Source organism: Sarcophilus harrisii, chromosome 1 (genome assembly GCF_902635505.1).
Source record: "Sarcophilus harrisii chromosome 1, mSarHar1.11, whole genome shotgun sequence".
NCBI classification, from domain to species: Eukaryota; Metazoa; Chordata; class Mammalia; order Dasyuromorphia; family Dasyuridae; genus Sarcophilus; species Sarcophilus harrisii.
In genome coordinates this window covers 262,431,603-262,450,205 of record NC_045426.1, presented here as the reverse complement: position 1 = coordinate 262,450,205, position 18,603 = coordinate 262,431,603, and the positions used below count along the sequence as shown (strand labels likewise).

Sequence of the window (18,603 nt, the reverse complement as noted above, 5' to 3'; positions counted from 1 at the left end):
GTGCTGAACCAAAGCAATCATTTGCTTGGGATTTTTAATAGGAAAAAAAACCTCAAAAAAACAGAGAATAGCCCTTCGCTGGGGTGTAATCAAGCAACCCTATCCTTTCCAATAACTGTTTTCCTGCCCATTTGGGAGCATGCTGCTGCCCACAGAAATGACCCACTAACAGAAGGGCCACAAGAATTACTATTCAAAATCCCTGTTTGAGGCCATTCTAGTTGGGACCAATCTTCTCTCCGTTTCTACTTTATTCTGGTCATCAGGGACTGCTTAGCCTTTGAGCCAAGTTCCTTGTCTGAATCTCTATCAGAGTTTGGTGTGGCAGAAATAAAAATCCATTGAATTTGGTGCCAAAAGATAGGGATAGGAAATAAACTTCTAATTTTAATCAATACAGGATTCCTGGATGAGGAAACTCCCATTATCAGGGCAAATGGGCACCCTCTCCACAACTTCCAGTCTCGGAGAATGAGAGCACTGAAAAGTTAAGTGATTTGTCCAGATTCCTGTACTAAGATGTGTCAGAAATGGCACTTGAACCCAGGTCTTCCAGGCTCATAGCCCATTCCTACTGCCTATGGCATAGGATCTCAAAGAATCAGGGGAACTGAGCTCAAATTCTGCTTCTACATGAGCTTTGGTAATTGCTTAACGGCAAAATGGGATTAAACAAGAGGTCCTTTCCAGGACGAGATCTATGCAAAAATGAGTTTCTTACTCTGATCCCCATTTTTAGTCACCCAGCCAACTGTAGAATTCACTGGTGTTCAACCTCTGTCCAGCCCTAGATATTTGGCCAAGGCTTTCCTGATAAGGAAGCAAAACCTCAGAAAACACCAATTTGTCTGGTCCCTCCTAAGGCCGAGCTTGACCTGCCAGTTCCTGAGCTTTACGGGATCCTCTGGCAGCAGTCAGGCACTCCACGAGCTGCCAGGTCCCTGTACCAGCCACCCCTTCTGCCAGGTACCTGGTGAGTTTTCCTTCTTCTCGGAGTACACCTGGCACGTGAAGGCGTAGCGTAAGGCAATAGAGGCAAAGAGCATCTCGATGCAGATGATGAAGTTCTGGTAGCCAGCAGCCACTGTCCCAGCCCCCACCTCATTCCCGTCGATGATCTGCACCTCTGGGATCACGCCACACTTCTCCAGGATGGCCAGCAGCATCCCTGTGGGAGCAACATCGAGCCAGGTGGAGAGAGAGGGAGAGACTCGGCTACCCAGGCCCCACCAGCACAAAAGTAAGGTGTCCCAAAACAGAAAACAAACTCTATTCATTTCCTATGGCACGGCAAAAAGTACAGAGTTCTAACTGGGAATTTTATACCTGGGATAAGGGGGGGTGGGGGGTATGGCGAGTTCTCCTGGGATGTAGAAGAAAGTTAATTTTGGAACACCAGGATATGGAGGACTTCTTACCCACAGCTGGGGATGCAGGGTAGGTAGCTAGGTAGAAGAAATGTTTCCTGAGTCAACTGGCACCCTCAAAAGTTTAGCACCCTGAACCAATCTTTGTTCTCACCACTCTAGTTGTAGATCTGCCCATGGACCACCCCGTCCAGGTGTGCTCGTACCTTCTCTTATTCCTTCTTTAATTAGTCCAGTCAGAAATGACCTCTTCTTCACATCATTCATATACCTTCTATCACATATATATATATATCATTTCTATCACTCTATCATATATATGTATATATGTATTTCCTTTTCTATAACATATATTTTATATCACATATATATATATATATATATATATATATATATATATCACTTCTATCACTCTATCATATATATGTATTTCATTTTCTATAACATATATCTTATATCACTTACATCACTCATATATATTTTTTAGTGGGGAAGCAAATGGGGTTAAGTGATTTGCCCAGGCTCACCTAGCTAATAAGTACCTGAGGGCAAATCTGAATTCAGGTTCTCCTGACTCCACAACCCAGGCTCTATCCATTACATCACTAACAACCTCCTGTCCTTACCATGAGCCCTACCCCATTGCCCCCCCCCCACAATACTGTAAATATATCTGAAACTCAGATGACACATAGAGTAATGAGCCGTGCACAAATGGGTTCTTTTTGGAGAGATGTGAGTCCCACTATTAAGATAAAAGCAGAAAATTAAGAATATTTTGGAAAGAACAAAAAAATGTCTTTGTTTATAGGGTCACATGGGTTCAAGCTGTGTTGCTTTATGCATTTAAATCACTGCTCTTTTCTCTGGACTTGTTTCTCTACCCATAAATAGAGAAGATTGGTGAAGATGTCATAATAAATCTTTATATGGTGCTTTGTAATGCATTTTTTCCCTGTGAAGCAGATAGTGTAAGCATTATTAATGGTCCATTTTATAGATGGAGAAACCAAGGCTCAGAAAAATGAAGTCACTTGCTCTAAATCACAAAACTTGAAAGTAGTAGAGTTGAGGACTCTAACTATAAAACTAGGGCTCTTTCCACTATAGTCCATTGCCTTATTTTTAAAAAATCATTTATTTATAACTTTTTAAATTGAGTTCTGAATTTGCTTCCTCACTCTGACCTGTCCCCTACTCATCATTTATACATGTAAAATCATGTAAAACATTTCTGTGCTAGCTATGTTGCAAAAAAAAAAAAAAAAAAAAAAAAAAAGCAACAACAACAAACCAAAATCCAGAAAAAATAAAGTCTATACTCAGACTTCATTCGTTTTCCTTTGGAGTTTCCATTGCCTTCTAAAAGGAATCCCCTTCCAACTTCTCCTACTACCCCCATCCTAATTGCACAGTTAAGTGCTGGGCTGAAATAGCTCTAGAGGGCATTTTTTCTGCTGTTTCTCTTTTCCTTCCTATATAGTAGAAGTCAGAAGAGAAAGGTGAGCACCCTCACTTTCTCCGTCCTTACCCACCTTGCCAGAAGGAGAGAAAGATGACGGCCTTGATGGTGAGAAACTTGAGGACGGGCTCGAAGGGTTGGAGGAGGTCACTGGTGGCAAAGTAGAAAAGGAAGAGGGCATAGAGAGCCAGGCTCACCGAGAAGTTGTAGACAATGGTGACGTAGAGATAACCAGTGCGGGGACTAGGGGGCAAGAGAGAGAACAATCACAGCTCCTCCTGCCATGCAAGTCCCCAGGGATCCCCATCTTCCCAAACCCCAGCTCCTATTTATTTCCCAACGTGGATTTACTGCTCATGTCTAGTTCAGGGTTCTTCCCTTCTCTGGGGCAACTAGATAGCTCAGTGAATAGGACACAGGCCCTGGCGGACCGGAGTTCAAATCTGACTTCAGACACTTAACACTTACTAGCTGTGTAATTTCTATCTCCTCTCCACAAGGTATTTAGTTTACAGTATAATAGTCAGTGGGTATCCATTGGCTAATACTTGATTGGTTAAGTGTTGGGACCAAATCTTTTCCTTTTATATTTTCCCAGAGTTTTTAGAATAGTTTTTGGAAAACCTAGGTGCGATTGTGTTACCTTCTTCTCAAGAAGTTTCAGTGGCTCTCTATTGCCTCCACAATAAAATATCATTCCCTCTGGCATTTAAAGCAAAATTTAGCTCCAACTAATCTCTTCTGCTTGGTTCTATCCCCTCAGAAATTCTATATTCAAATCAAAATGGCCTATATGCTATTTATCTCTCTCTTTTTTGAGGCACTTAGGGTTATGTGACTTGCCCAGGGTCATACAGCTAATAAGTATCTGAAGCTGGATTGGTACCCAGGGCCTTCTGACTCCAGCACTAGTGCTTTATCTATTTAGCTTCCCCTTTGCCATTTTCTCAGCCCCCATTAGTTTGAGCAGAAAGTCTCCCATTGCTGCTATACTCTTCTTCCTTAATTCTGACTTATAGAACTCCTTTGTTCTTTCAAAGCACAGCTCAGCGGCCCTTCTCCCCCACTTTAGTGGGTCTTTCCTGATCCCTTTTTCCGATTATTTGGGCTTCCCTCCTATATTGTTTTACCTTCACTGCTGCATTCAGAGCCTTCCCTGCTTGCCCCTATTGGTTTTACTCCCCGTTCCTCCCTCTCACACACATGAAGGTCCCAAGATGCCGGCCTTCGGACCCCACATTCCTACCGCCCCACTTTCACTCGCTATCTCTGTGGCCAGGACAGGTGCTGATCCTTGCCTCTGCCCCTTAGAGTCCCGCCTTCTGCAGGAAGCCTTGGCTGAACTTCCCGTGACGTGCCCTGCCGGTACTTTGTTGATCCCAATACCTGCGCCTGGGGTCTTCTCTGGGCAACCGTACCCTCCTATACTTTGGATTTGTATTCCCCCAAATCTAGCGCCCAGGGTTAGACATGTACTGCGGGTTGGACTGAAGCGAACTGAATTAGACTGGGGAAGCAAGGGGTGATTGAAACCCTAAGGAGCTAATATCAGTTCAAATCCTGCCTCCAACACTACCTGGGAGGCCTTGCTAAGTCACTTAATCACTCCATGCCTCTGTTTCCTCCCGTGTAAAATGAGGGACCTGGATCAACGGCCTCTTATGGCTCTAAATCTACAACCCTATGAACTGAATGAGAGCTGAGTGCTACAATGGATAGAAGACTGGACCTGCAGCCTGGAAGAACCGAAATCAAAAGTGGCTGTGTGAGTCTGGCAACTCACTCAAATTGCCTCAGTTTCCTCCTCTGTAAACTGGGCTGGAGAAGGATATGGCAAACCACTCCCTATATCTTTGCCAAAAAAAACCCCAAAGTCACACAGGACTGAAATAACTCAACAGCAACAACCATTAATTGAATGAAATGTCATTACTAGCCTAGGCAGCCCCCAAGAGTTCTCAGTTTAAAATGGATGGCTGCCTCCACTCCTGGCTCCCAAACTCAAGCCACGGAGCCTCAGTTCGTCACTCATGGCCCTCTCCCACCCCCTTGCTTCTACTGATCATGTTCTTACTTAAAATCTCCATCGTTGTATTTGCCAAACCCCTGCAGGATAATGGTGATGAGGGCCATGACGGGCTTCACAATACAAAACTGCAGCGTGGCCTGTGAAAAGAGAAGAGGAACATAGCTAAAGGTAGGCCCGTGCTCCGGAGGGCCGGCCCCTATCCCAGACCAAGCCTGGCTGTCCCCATCACTCACCTGTTTACAGAACCGAAGAAAACCGATGGAATAGGACATCCCCTGCAGGCAGCAGGTGCCATAAAAACAGCTGGACCTAGGAACCAGAGAGAAAGAAATACAACCCATGGGAGTGGGCACAGGGGCTGCATAGGAGACCACAGCGGGAAAAGGAAAAATCAGGCAGGGTGTGTGCAGGCAGGGGGGATTGGGAGATTCAAAGGGGCCAGATTCTGGTTCTGTGCTCCCTCAGATAAATGAATTGGGAATCAAAAGAACTGGGTCCTAGTCTCAGATCTGATACCCAGGCCACTGTTGGAATGAATGAAACTGAGGCCTCTGCAAGCTTCTCATTCTTTGAAATCTTAAGAGAAATACAACTACAAAAAAAGGGAAAGATAGTTCTTTTAGATCTCTTGCCTGATATCGCTCCCTTTGCAGAAGTAGGGGGTCATATGGAATATTATATACACCATCAGCTATAACTGACATGTTGATTGGTTTTGCTTAAAATTTTGCCCTTTTTTTCCCCATTCTTTGCTACCAGACACAGCTCATTGGGCAGGGAAAGAGAGTGAAATATTCATCACTGAAGGTAATTTAAAAAACAAAAGATACAGTAAAATAATTTCCTGGAAACAACATTTTTTGACATATTTCAGGTTTCTTAGTTTGGATTCAGCTCATGGTCTGCTTGCTTTTCTCAGGATCCAGGATACTTGAGTATATGCTAAAGCAGTCTGTGAATAGGGACTGCTTCATTTTTAACTTTGTAACCCAGTGCTTAGAACACAGTGATACTTCTTACTTGTTGCTGCTGATTGATTAATGCAGAGGTCTTCACACTATGGCCTGCGGGCCAGATGCAGCAGCTGAGGACGATTATCCCCCTCATCCAAAGCTATTAAGTTTCTTTATTTAAAGGCCCACAAAACAAAGTTTTGTGCCTCCAACAGTCTGAGGGACAGTGAACTGGCCCCCTATTTAAAAAGTTTGAGGATCCCTGGATTAATGACTTACCTGATAGGCTTCCCACGGATCTCAGCCATGATGGCACTCTCACCTCCTAGGTACTCAAAGCAGAGGCTCAGGAAACTGTAAATGACAAATGCTGGCAAGGACAGACAGATGGAAAGAAAGACAAACGGAGAAGCAGTTGGAGGAGAAATGACAAAATCCTGTATTTACATTCCACCTACTTCATAGATACATGGGGAGGCTCAGCTTTGAGAAGCTGGCACAATGTACCCCCAAACAAGAGATTCTTTAGATCCTCTTAATACATGGGATGAGAATTATCCATTTTGGATGACACTCTGAGGGTCATCTACCCCTCCCCTTTGTTCCTTTTTTTCCATGCCTCTCTGCAATGGGTTCTCTTTAACCAAATAGATTTCAGCAGACTATTTGAAATAGAAAACTATTTTATCAGATGGCAGCAAGGAAGCTCAGTGGATAGAGTGCTGGAGTCAGAGAGCCCTGAACTCAAATCAGACACTACTCGCTGTATAACCAGGACACTTAACCAGGTTTGTCTTAATCCACTGGAGAAGGAAACAGCAAACCACTCCAGTATCTTTGCCAAGAAAATCCCATCAATAGGAAGGCCCGCAAGGTCACAAAGAGTCAGACATGACTGAACAAATCACTCTCAGAATATAAACTATATGGAGTTACACGAGGACAGATCGCCAAAACCAGCACCAAATCTCTTCCCTTAAATCTCCCGTGCTTTCTGAACTCTCCTTTTCTTCAAAGGGGCACATAGTTTTAAACAATTTTATCCCGACCAACTGTGATAGACTTGGCTCTTTTCAACAATGAGGTGATTCAAGGTAATTCTAATAATCTTGGGATGGAAAATGCCATCCGCATCCAGAGGGAGAACTGTGGAGACTGAATGTGGAGCAAAGTATAGTATTTTCACATTTTGTTGTTGTTGTTTTTTTTCCTAGTATTTTTATCCCTTTTGATCTTATTTTTCTTGAGCAGCATTATAAATATGGAAATATATTTAGAAGAATTGCACATGTTTAACCTATATTAAATTACTTGCTATCTTGGGGAGGGAAAAAAATTTGGAACACAAGATTTTGCAAGGGTGAATGTTGAGAACTACCTTTGCATGTATTTGGGAAAATAAAATACTATCAAAGATTTAAAAAAAATAAATTTAATTTTCAGGCCCTTCATGTCTTCCATTCCTCCATGCCTTAAAAATGACATTTATTGCAGCATTTTTAAATTTGCAAAGTACTTTAAATATATTATCTCTTTTTAGTCCTTACAAATCTGTGAGATAAGTATCTTTTGGGGGAATTTGAAGCTATGGTTTCATCAGTGTAGGGAAGTAGGTGTCTTTGTACCTCCAAACTCAATCTCAGCCCTAGGTAGTCCAGGTGATAGAGAGTTCTGGGCCTCAAGTAAGGAAAATCTGACTTCAAATGGAACCTCAAATATTTTTTAGCTGTGTTATCCTGGACAAGTCATATTACCATTGTCTGCTTCAGTTTCCCCATCTGTAAAATGGGCACAATGGTAGCTCCTAACCCAACTCATAGGATTGCTGTCAGAACCAGATAGTTTGGACAGTGCCTGGTACATAGTGAGTGCTTAACAAATGCTTGTTTTCTTCCTGTTTAAATGGCATGATATAGAAGAAAGAGTGCAAGACTTGGAAATCAAGGGTCCTGGGTTTGGATCCAACTTCTTCCATTTACTACGTATATGTGATTCAGAATAGGTAATTTAAGTTCTCTAAGCCTCAGTTTCCCTATCTATCTAATGGGAACAATACTAAAACTACCTACTTCTCACAGTTGTGAGGAAACCGTTTTTGTTCATTATAAGTTATTATAAAGCTCAGTTCTTATGAATTTTCAAAATGCTTTGTTCTACCACTCATAACTTCTCACTCTGTTTTCTATTATATTTTCTAATGTAAATATCATTACTATTATAAGATTAGAACCTTTTGGAAGTAGAGACTCTATATTACTATTCCCATCTTCTTCCATCCCGCCCCATTTTTTTGGAAAGCAATCATGGTTAAATCAGTTGCACAGGATCACACAGCTAATAAGTTTCTGAGACTGAATTTGAACTCAGGTTCTCCTAGTTCCAGGGCTGGATAAATTCTTAAAAAGTGTTTATTGAATTGAATTGGATCCTTTGTAATAAAAACATGTTATCAATGTTGGTTTAAGAATTGTGTATGAGAGAGAGACAGACAGATGGACAAAGAGAGAGAGAAAGAAAGAGAGAAAGACAGAGGGACACAGAGACAGAGAGAAAGTGAGCAAGTATGTAAAGGCATCCAAAAGGGAAAGAAGGAAAGAGGCAGAAAGAGGGGAAAAGGGAAGGAAGAAGAGAAGAAAGAGAGACAGAGAGACAGTAAGTATGTATAGTCATCCAAAAGGGAAAGAAGGAAAAAGGCAGAAAGAGGGGAAAAGGGAAGGAAGAAGAGAAGAAAGAGAGAGAAAAGGGAGAGAGAGAGTGAGAGAGAGGGAGAGGGAGAAAAAGAGAGAGAGGGAGAAGGAAAGGGAGAGGGAGAGGGAAAAGGAGAGGGAGGAGAGGGGAGGATGGCTCCCTTGACAGATCCAACCGAAAACAAAACCAAAGTCCCAGAGGCATCCTGGCCATGGAAACAAAACCAATTTGCTGAGATGCTGCTGGAAGTCCAAGCTGGCCCAATTCCATATCTCTTGCATATAGCAGGGAATCAGTATTCTACAGTGGAAAAATGTCAATTTAGAGTCAGAGGACATGGGTTTGACATTCAGCTATGTGACACGGGCCAAATAACTTCCGCTCTCCAGACCTCTTAGATCTTTCTTTGTAAATTGAAGGGTTCAAGAGAACATTGTCCACAGCAACAAGAAGATTAGTGATGATCAACTGTGATGGACTTGGTTCTTTTTAACAATGAGGTGATTCAAGGCAATTCCAATAAACTTGAGATGGAAAATGCCATCCACATACAAAGAGAGAACTATGGAGACTAATGTGAACCAAAGTATAGTATTTTTATCTTTTTGTTGTTGTAGTTTGTTTGCTTGTTTTTTTTTTCCTTTCTTGTGGTTTTTTCAAACCCTTTTGATCTGAGTTTTCTTATACAACCCAACAGATATGGAAATGTTTTTTAAAATGGCACATGCTTAATTAAGGGAGGAGGGAGAGGGGAAGGAGGGAGAAAAATTTGGAACAAAGAGTTTTACAAAAATGAATATTGAAAACTATACATATATTTGGAAAAATAAAATTCTATTAAAAATAAAATAAAAGGCTCATAATATCATCTTTTTTTGGCAGTTAGATGTCAGTTTTAGAAAGTGGTCTACAGTGGTACATTCTCGGGATCTGGCCTAATGTAACATTTTGTCAGTGATTTGGACAAAGGTTTGGGTTACATGCTTGTCAAACCTATAGATAACATAAACAGAGGAAGGATAGTTAAAGTGTTCTATAAGGCAGTTAGGATCTAAAATGATCTTACTATTAGGCTAGGAGCTCGTGCTGCATCCAAGATGAAATACAATAGGGATAAATGTAAAGTCTTACTCTTTAAACTTTAAAAATAAATCTACTAAAAGGATAATTTTTTAAAAGGTAGGGACAGCTAGACAGCACAATGGATAATGCACAAGCCTTGGAGTCAGGAGAAAGTTCAAATCTAGCCTCTGGCACTTAATACTTCGTATGGCTCTGTCCAAGTCACTTAACCCTAATTGCCTCAGGAAAAAAATTTTTTTAAAGAAAATAAAAAATAAGAAATAAATAAATCTGATTTGTAAAGGCAGGAGAAGGGGGAGATTAGCTAGAGAACAAAGAAAAATAAATTTGACAGTTTTACTGCAAATTGCTGTAATGTCGTAACAACCTAGCATCCAAAAAGTCTATCTTAGGTTGTAGTACAAGATGCCCATTGTAAAGGATTGAGGGAGGTGATAATGCTACTGAGTTCTACCTTGGTAAAACCACATTTGAAGTCCTATGATCACCTCTTGTTGGCACATTTCCTAAGAGCCACTGATAAGCTGGAGATCAGTGCTTTTCATGATTTCACATGTAAAATGATATTTTAGAAGGAGGAAAGAGAGAATGTGTCAAAATTTTTACAAAATGAAGGTCATAAATAAGTGAATTATAGCCAGAAATTAATGTTTTGTATGACTTCACATGTATAATGGATATACTGGGTTGGTAAAGTCAGGGAAGACAGGGAAAATTTGGAATTCAATATAAATAAATAAATGGATGAACCAATGTATAAATGAATGGATGAAAAGCTGTTGATCAATGTTTTGCATGACTTCACATATATGATTGATACTTTATTAGGTGGGGAGGGGCACTAACGAGAGAGAGAATTTGGAACCCCAAATTATTTTCAAATGTCATAAATAGATGCATGAATGGATGAATGCATATGTGAATGAAAGCTGGAGATTGTATAGAAGACCATGATTATAAAAGTCCCTCCTCCTCCCATAGATCATGTCATAGGAAAATTGACTAAAGGAACTGGAAATGTTTAAACCTGAGGAATAGAAAATTTAGTTGGGATTTTGCTTCTGTCTTGAAAAAAGGGCTGTTCTATGGAGGAGGGACTGGACTCGTTGCACTTCCTTCCAGTGGGTAGAATAGGAGCAATAATCAGAAATTGAAGAGATGCAAAGAGAGCTTGACATGAAGAAGACCTTTCTTAATACTTATCCAAAAGTGGAGTGAAGGTTCTCTTTCAATAGTATTCTTCATTAGAGGGCATCTTTTCTAGAGGCAGCTCTATGGCTCAGTGGAAAGAATGCTGGGTCAGGAAGGCCTGAATTCAAATTTGGATTCTTGACAGTTACTGCTTTTGTGACCCTGAGGAAGTTACTTAACAGCTGCCTGCCTCAGTTTTCTCAACTCTAAAATGGGTATAATAGCATCACCTACCACTCAGGGTTGTTCTGAGGATCAAAAGGGAGATAATGATCTATTAAAAAATATCACAGTGCCTTGTACATAGTAAGTGTTTAATAAGTGCTTATTTCCTTCTTTAAGGGAAAGTTTGATTGCTTCCTTTTGGGGATTGTAAGGATTAATTAATAAATTAATTATAAGGATACTCTTTTTTCACATGGTAGCCTAGGTGCAAAGTAGAATGCTACACCTAGAGTCAGGAAAACCTGAGTTCATATATTAGCTGTATGAGCTGGACAAGTCACTTCACCCTGTTTGCCTCAGTTTCTTCATCTATTAAATGAGTTGGAGAAGGAAATGGCAAACCACTCCAGTATCTCTGCCAAGAAAACCTCAAAAGGGGTCATAAGTCAGACACAACTACAAACAACTAAACAACAACAACAATAAAAGTTAACCTCTGAACTCCCGAGTCATGTGATTTTTTTATCAGGATATATCCTGGTTTTTGTTAAACTTTTTCTTATTTCCTATTCAATATTAAAGTAAATAAATTATATATAGGAACATATGAAAATTAAGAGACAGATGTAAGAGGAAATAAATTCTGGTATTTATCTTATACCATTGCATACAAAAATAGAGTTTTACGATGTATAAGATATTTACTGTGTGTAATAAAATAAGAAATAAAATAAAGCAATCAGTTAATTAATTTCAGTAGGACAATATAGATTTATTTACCAAATATTCCCTGAAATCTACTTAACAAACATCTTGTACTCTTGAGGGTATGTACTCCCTAGGTTGTTATATGCAATCTCTCAGATCCCCCACAGTTCTATGCGATCTCTAACATCCCTCACGGTTCTATGTAATCTCTCAGATCCCTCTCAGTTCTATGTGATCTCTCAGATCCCTCACCATTCTATGCAGTCTCTCAGATCCCTCAGTTCTATAGGATCTCTCAGATCCCTCTCAGTTCTGAAGGCTCAGTTTCCCTAATTCACCCCAGGACCCATCTGGAAATCTCTCCCAGCATCCCGGCATCCCGGCAGAGGCTCACCTTCGTAGCAGTCCCGCACTGAGTTGAAATAGACATAGTACTGATGGCTTCCGAGCAGGAGGAGGCTGAGCCAGGAGTCAAAGGCATAGATGGGGACAATGAAGAGGAGGCGGATAATGTAGCGCTGTTCTTTGGGCACGGTGTAGAATCTCAGGTGCAGGTAGATCTGATGGGAGGGCAAGAGGAAGGCAGGTAGGGCTAGATGTGCCCCCTCCCCCCTTTGAGTACCTACTGCATACCTAATATTAGAAACAGTTTTGTGCCCAGTAAAGGGGCCCCACCTACAATGTGAGGGGTATAGGTAAGTCCCCTCCAACTCCACTTTAGCTGAAAGTATTATCTCCTTCCTCAAATTATCTTAAGAGAATTTGAAAGGCAGCTTGTTGTAGTGGAAAGAACCCTGGACAGAGGACTTGGATGCAAATTTCCATTCGGATTCTTACTACCTATATGACACTGGGAAAATCACTTAACATCTCAGGGCCTCAGTTTCTTCAATTATAAATGAAGGGGAGAGGGAAAATTAGACCAAGTGACCTCTAGAGCTCTGATCTTTCCTTTGCCTCCACAACAAATGCTCACTTCTAATTTTTTAAGGAATATTCTTTTTACTTTTTTAATTTTTATTTTCCCCAACTACATGTAAAAAACAATATTTTTGTTTATATATTTACATTCATATTGTTTTTACATATCTCCTTATGAATCATGTTGAGAGAAAAAAATCGGAACAAAAGGGAAAAACCACAAAAGAAAAGAAAAAGCAGAAGAAAAAGGAAAAAAAGTGAATGATAGGACAGTCTCTATAGTTCTCTCTCTGATGTGGATGGCATTTTCCATCCAAAGTTTATTGGAATTGCCTTGGATCACTAAACCACTGAGAAGAATTAAGTTTGTCATAATTGATCATCCCATAATCCCGCTGTTATCACGTACACAGTATTCCTGGTTCTTCTTGTTTTGCTTAGCATCAGTTCATGTGACTCTCTCTAGGCCTTTCTAAAATCAGCTTATTCTTCATTTTTTTATAGGACAATTATATTCCATTACTTTCATATACCATAACTTAGTCATTTCCCAATTGATGGGCATCTACTCATTTTCTAATTCTTTGCCACCCTAAAAAGAGCTACTACAAACATTTTTGCACATGTGGGTCCTTTTCTCTCTTCATGAGGAGAAGGAAAGGGTTTTTTTTGTCCTTATATCCCCAGTAGTAGCACATTTCTCAGCAGATAATAGATGCTGAATAAGTGCTAGATGAATTGAATGTAATCACACCCTACCTTGTATCATGCTTATCTGGGGACAGGCCATATTGTCTCAGAAGCCAGTTGAATACAAACTCCTTAAGAGTAATGGACCTACTGATTTTTCTTGTACAACATGACAAATATGGAAATATATTTAAAAGAATTGCACATATTTAACTTATATCAGATGACTTGCTATCTTGGGGAAGGAGGGAGGTAATGGAAGGAGGGAGAAAAATGTGGAACACAAAATCTTTCAAAAAGGAATGCTGAAAGCTATCTTTACATGCATTTGGAAAATAAAATATTATGGATTAAAAAAATAATAAAGGACAAAATATCTTTGTTTTATACCAAAATCCTACATATGGGCTTTCTTGTTGCCTCTAGTTAATAGTACCTCCTCACCAAAATTACCTTGTGTTCTTCAGTTTTTTTAACATTTTATTTATTCTAGTTATATGTAAAACTATTTTTCATATTTGTTTTTAAAGTATTGAGTTCTAGATTCCCTCCCTTTTTTCCTCCCCATTGAGAAATCACATGTGAAGCTATGCAAAGCATTTCTATAAAAGTCATGTTGAGGAAAAAAACATAGATTTCCACCCCCCAAAAAAACTCAAGAAAAATAAAATTCAAAAACAAAAAGGTATGCTTCAATTTATATTCAGACACAATCAGTTCTTTCTCTGGGTATGGATAGCATTTTTTCATCCTAAGTCCTTCAGAGCAGTCTTGGATCATTGTATTGCTGAGAATAGCACCTTGTATTTTTCTTGAACAGACCTTGCATATACTTCAAGCTTATGTGTTTTCCTGCTAGAATGTAAAATTCCTAAAGTACAGTTGCTAGGTTTCATTTTGGTTTTTGTATTCCTAGTACCTGGCAGAGTGCCTGACACACAGTAGGCATCTAATAAATATTTACTGATTGAATAACTTATTAATAAATGTCTGATAAGTGAATGAGATGAAAATTGCCTTCTACCCTTAAGATGTAAATATCTCTGGGAAGAGCAAATACACAAAGACTTATCAGTCACTTTGCACCTTTCACTTATCTATTCCTTTCAGGGAGCTGACTTTTAAAAGGGAAAGGCTGGAGAGAACAAGAGGACACTGACCCTCAGAACATGTCAACTTCTCTAATAAGCTTCCAATTATTCCTACAAAAGAGATCTGAGGCTGAACAAATCCACAATTAGATAATAGCCCAATTAACTGGATTGAGGACTGTTTTGAAAGACCAGACTTAAAGAGACGCCATTAACTGCTGACCATTTGTGAGGAGATCTCCAGGGGCACACTTCAAGGATCTATGCTATTTAACATTTTTAAAATCAGTTTTGAATTAAAGCACAGACAGCATCCTTATGAACTGAGCGTGGGGATGACTAATACACCGAATGAGAAAGTGGTCATACAAAAAAGATCTCGACAGGCTACAATATGGAGTTAGAACTGATAAGATGGAATAGTGAGAGAAGAAAAGTCTCATAGTTGGGCTCAAGAAATAGACTTTACAAGTACAAAATTGGGGTGACTTGAGGACAAGGGACAGCAAGTTTGTCCAAAAGCTATTTGAAGTTTCAAGTGGATGTGACCTTAGAAATATATCAATGTTGTGATGTGGCCATCCAAAAACAAGCTAATGAAATTTTGGGTCATGTTAGTAGCCCAATAGAAAAAGAAGATTAGAGTCTTAGTCTACTCTGTGCTGGTAAGATTATATCCAGAGCATAATGGGGCGGTATGTTATAATGAACTTAGATTCTAAAGACTAAAGTGTGGCAAAAGCTGTATATGGAATTATCCTCAAAAGTTTCTTAAATTAAGCCAGTTTTCACTCTTTATCATCAAAATATTGTCCATATTCATTAGGAGATTTAAGTAATGCACAAAAGCTGAGAGCCTTTATTGAAACATAAACCTGATGGTTATGGTTCATGTCTTGCAATAGTAGTTTTATGTCTTGTCACTTTTAATTAGCTTAAAATGAGATAAATTTTTTATTCAATGATGGAACTTAATTTACAGGGAGAATTTTATACCTCAAAAGCTAAGGACCACACCAGGGAGGAGGAAGAGGAGAACAAAGGGCCAAAATAAGGAGAACATTCTTTCATAAAGGTCCCCTGGCCTTCATGCCTGATGGATGGAAAGAAGGAGGCTGACTCTCTCCCTGTAATAAGTCAGTTCTCCAGTATTAGGATGGGCCATTTTTCCCCATCATAAAGATTCCTGCCTTGTCTTTCTCAGAGTTAAATGGCAGAGCCTCAGTGTGGTCAAGGGTATGCACATGCCCAGAGATCAGACCTAGGGGAGAAGGTTTTGAAAAAGAAAAGATAAGGGATGAGAAATGTTGAAAGCCCCCAGACCTAGGGCTGAATTCTGGGGTTGGAACTTGTGTACTTCATCCACCCAGTCAAACCCACTGGAGAGAGTTGTCCCAGCACTGACAGCTACTGGCCCAAGGAGCATCATTCTAGTGAATGCAATTATCCCTCTTCCCTAATTGGCCAGAGAAGCCTTCAGCCTAACCACCAAAGGATATGTAATATGTTAACAGGTAACAAAAGAAAAGAGGAATGGAAAATAAAAATTAATCCACAAATATTGACTATTAATAATAACCTATTAATATTAATGTAATTTTCTTGGTGGTTTTCTGGAGGTCTTGGGGCAGCCTTCTTTTCAGCAGATTAATCACCACAAGAATAGCCAAGTGTTAAAGTCTAAATTCTTCATTGTCTCCTTCGCCTGGTGCTCAGTTAGCTTTCTCATGGTCTTCAAAGGGGACCTGGTTTCAGTGGAGAAAATGCAGGAGGACAGGCCACCATGGTGGTGTGAGATAAAGTGAATCTGAGTCCAATGGTTTGTGCTTTAGCCTCCAGCCACCACAAAGGTGGACGATGGAATGAATCTGTTTCTGCCTCCCAGCTTATATATGCTCTATACTGAGTGTAAACCAATCATTATATCACTAGGAAACCATTATTTGTTGTAAGATTCAATCAATCATACTGAACTTAGAGAACTATTAATCACCATGCTAAAGTAGATAACCATTGTCTCATCAATTCCACTAACTTAGCACCACCTTGTAAGAATCCTTGTTGCAAATTCAGAGTTCTGGCCCATAACAATATTAAATATTAATAATTAGCTAATAATAATAATGAACACTTACTATGTGCTAAGTTTTTACAATTATTTTCTCATTTTATCCTTACAACAATCTTATAAGGTAGATGTTGAATAAATTAAATGGAAGTATAACATGATTTTATTGTATTCAAATGGAGACACTACTTTCTGGGCCAGATACTGATAAGCAGAAAAATGTCTAGAGAAAGACAATCAGAAGAGTGAATCGCCTAAAGTCTGTGCCATAGAAGGAGTAGTTGATAGATCTGGGGTTGTTTAGCCTGGAGAAGAAGACAGCTATATTTTTCCCCTTTTGATCTGATTTTTCTTGCACAGCATGATAAATGTGGAAATATGTGTAGAAGAATTGCACATGTTTAACTTATATTGGATTACTCACTGTCTAGGGGAGTGAGAAAAATTTGGAACACTAAGTTTTGCAAGGAGGGATGTTGAAAACTATCTTTGCATGTATTTTGAAAAATAAAAAGCTATTATGAGAGAGAGAGAGAAAGAGAGAGAGAGAGAGAAGGGGGCATTTAGTGCACAGAGAGCTGGGCCTGGAGTCAGGAGAATTCATCTCTCTGAGGTCAAATTTGGCCTCAGACACTTACTAGCTGTGCGACCCTGGGCAAGTCACTTAGCCCTGTTTGCCTCAGTTTCCTCATCTGTAAAATGGGCTGGAGAAGGACATGGCAAAACACTCTAGTATCTCTGCCATGAAAATCCCAAATTGAATGGGACATTACTGAACTACAACCTGGAGAAGACTCAAAAATATGAAAGCTCATGTAGAAAAGAGATTAGAGTTGTTCTGTTTGGTCCAAGAGGGTAGAATCAGAGCTCAGGGGCAGAAGTTGCAAAGAGGGAAAGTTTGATTTATTATAAGGAAAAAATTCATAATGATTATGTTATCCAAAAGTAGAATGGGGCAACTTGGGAAATAAGTGGGTTCCCCCTTTCTAGAAGTCTTCAAGCAAAGAATGGATGACCACTTGAGTGCGTTTTACTACGATTTTGGGGGATGGTGGGGATGATGGTGGTATAAGATGGATTAAATGAACACCGCTGTCCCTTCCAATTCTGAAATTCTGTAACTGACACATAATCAAAAAAATGCATTACAATTCTAATTATTGATTTTTCCCTAAGTCAAGATTGGGCCAATAAGAAGACTTCAGCCTAATCACCAGGGGATGTACAATGTATAAACAGGTACATAAAAAATAAAAATGAATTAATCAACAAATACTGACTATTAATAATAATCTCTAATAAAAATAACTACCTTTATATGGCACTTACTGTGAGCCAGGCATTGTGCTAACTGCTTTCCAAAATCATTTTCTTATTTATCCTCAACCTCCATTTTATAAATGAGTAACCTGAGGCAAGCAGACATTAAATGATTTGCCCAGAGTCACACAGCTAATATCTGAGGCTGTCAGATCTTCCTGACTCCAGGCTGAGTGCTTTCTTCACTGCAACATTTAGCTTCCCATTATATGCATGGAACCTCATAGATGCATGAGTTAAAAAAAAAAAAAAAAAGATCAGGTGCTAAATCAATCAGTCACCAGAGAGTAACTTATCTAGGACCTACACAAGCCAGGCACTATCCTAGGTGCTAGGGATCCAAAACTGCAAATGAAACTCTCAAGCTTATCCCAACAAAACAAGGAAACTAACACAGAACTTGGAATTAAGGAGACCTGAGTTCTTAATCTGGCTCCTGTTTGAAGTAGCTGTGGTCCCTATGGGGATAATATTCCTCATCTATAAAATGGGGAAAATAGTTTCTCTCTTCCTTCCTTCCCTTTCTTCCTTCCCTTCCTTCCTTCCCTTCCTTCCTTCCTTTCTTCCTTCCTTTCCTTCTTTCCTTCCTTTCTTCCTTCCTTTCCTTCTTTCCTTCCTTCTTTTCCTTCTTTCCTTCCTTCCTTTCCTTCTTTCCTTCCTTCCTTCCTTCCTTCCTTCCTTCCTTCCTTCCTTCCTTCCTTCCTTCCTTCCTTCCTTCCTTCCTTCTTTTTCTTTTTTCTTCCTTCCTTCTTTCTCCTCCTCCTCTTCCTCCTCCTCTTTATTCTTCTTTTCCCTCCTTCTTCTTTCTCAATTAGGGTTAAGTGACTTGCCCAGGATCACTAGTAAATGTCTTAGGCTAGATTTCAA

General features: G+C 39.7%; 1 protein-coding gene across 2 annotated transcripts in view; it reads right to left on the bottom strand.

Annotated features, from left to right (window-relative positions):
- TMEM184A (transmembrane protein 184A) overlaps positions 1 to 18,603 on the bottom strand; it is a 60,809-nt gene that overhangs the window by 4,910 nt on the left and 37,296 nt on the right. For both annotated transcript variants that reach the window (XM_031941271.1, XM_031941265.1), the window contains exons 3-8: positions 12,041 to 12,206; positions 6,091 to 6,181; positions 5,092 to 5,167; positions 4,904 to 4,995; positions 2,903 to 3,072; positions 971 to 1,168 (exon numbers count right to left, since the gene is read on the bottom strand). In XM_031941271.1, coding sequence (XP_031797131.1) covers positions 971 to 1,168; positions 2,903 to 3,072; positions 4,904 to 4,995; positions 5,092 to 5,167; positions 6,091 to 6,181; positions 12,041 to 12,206 — 793 coding nt within the window. The remainder of the gene's footprint in view (positions 1 to 970; positions 1,169 to 2,902; positions 3,073 to 4,903; positions 4,996 to 5,091; positions 5,168 to 6,090; positions 6,182 to 12,040; positions 12,207 to 18,603) is intronic.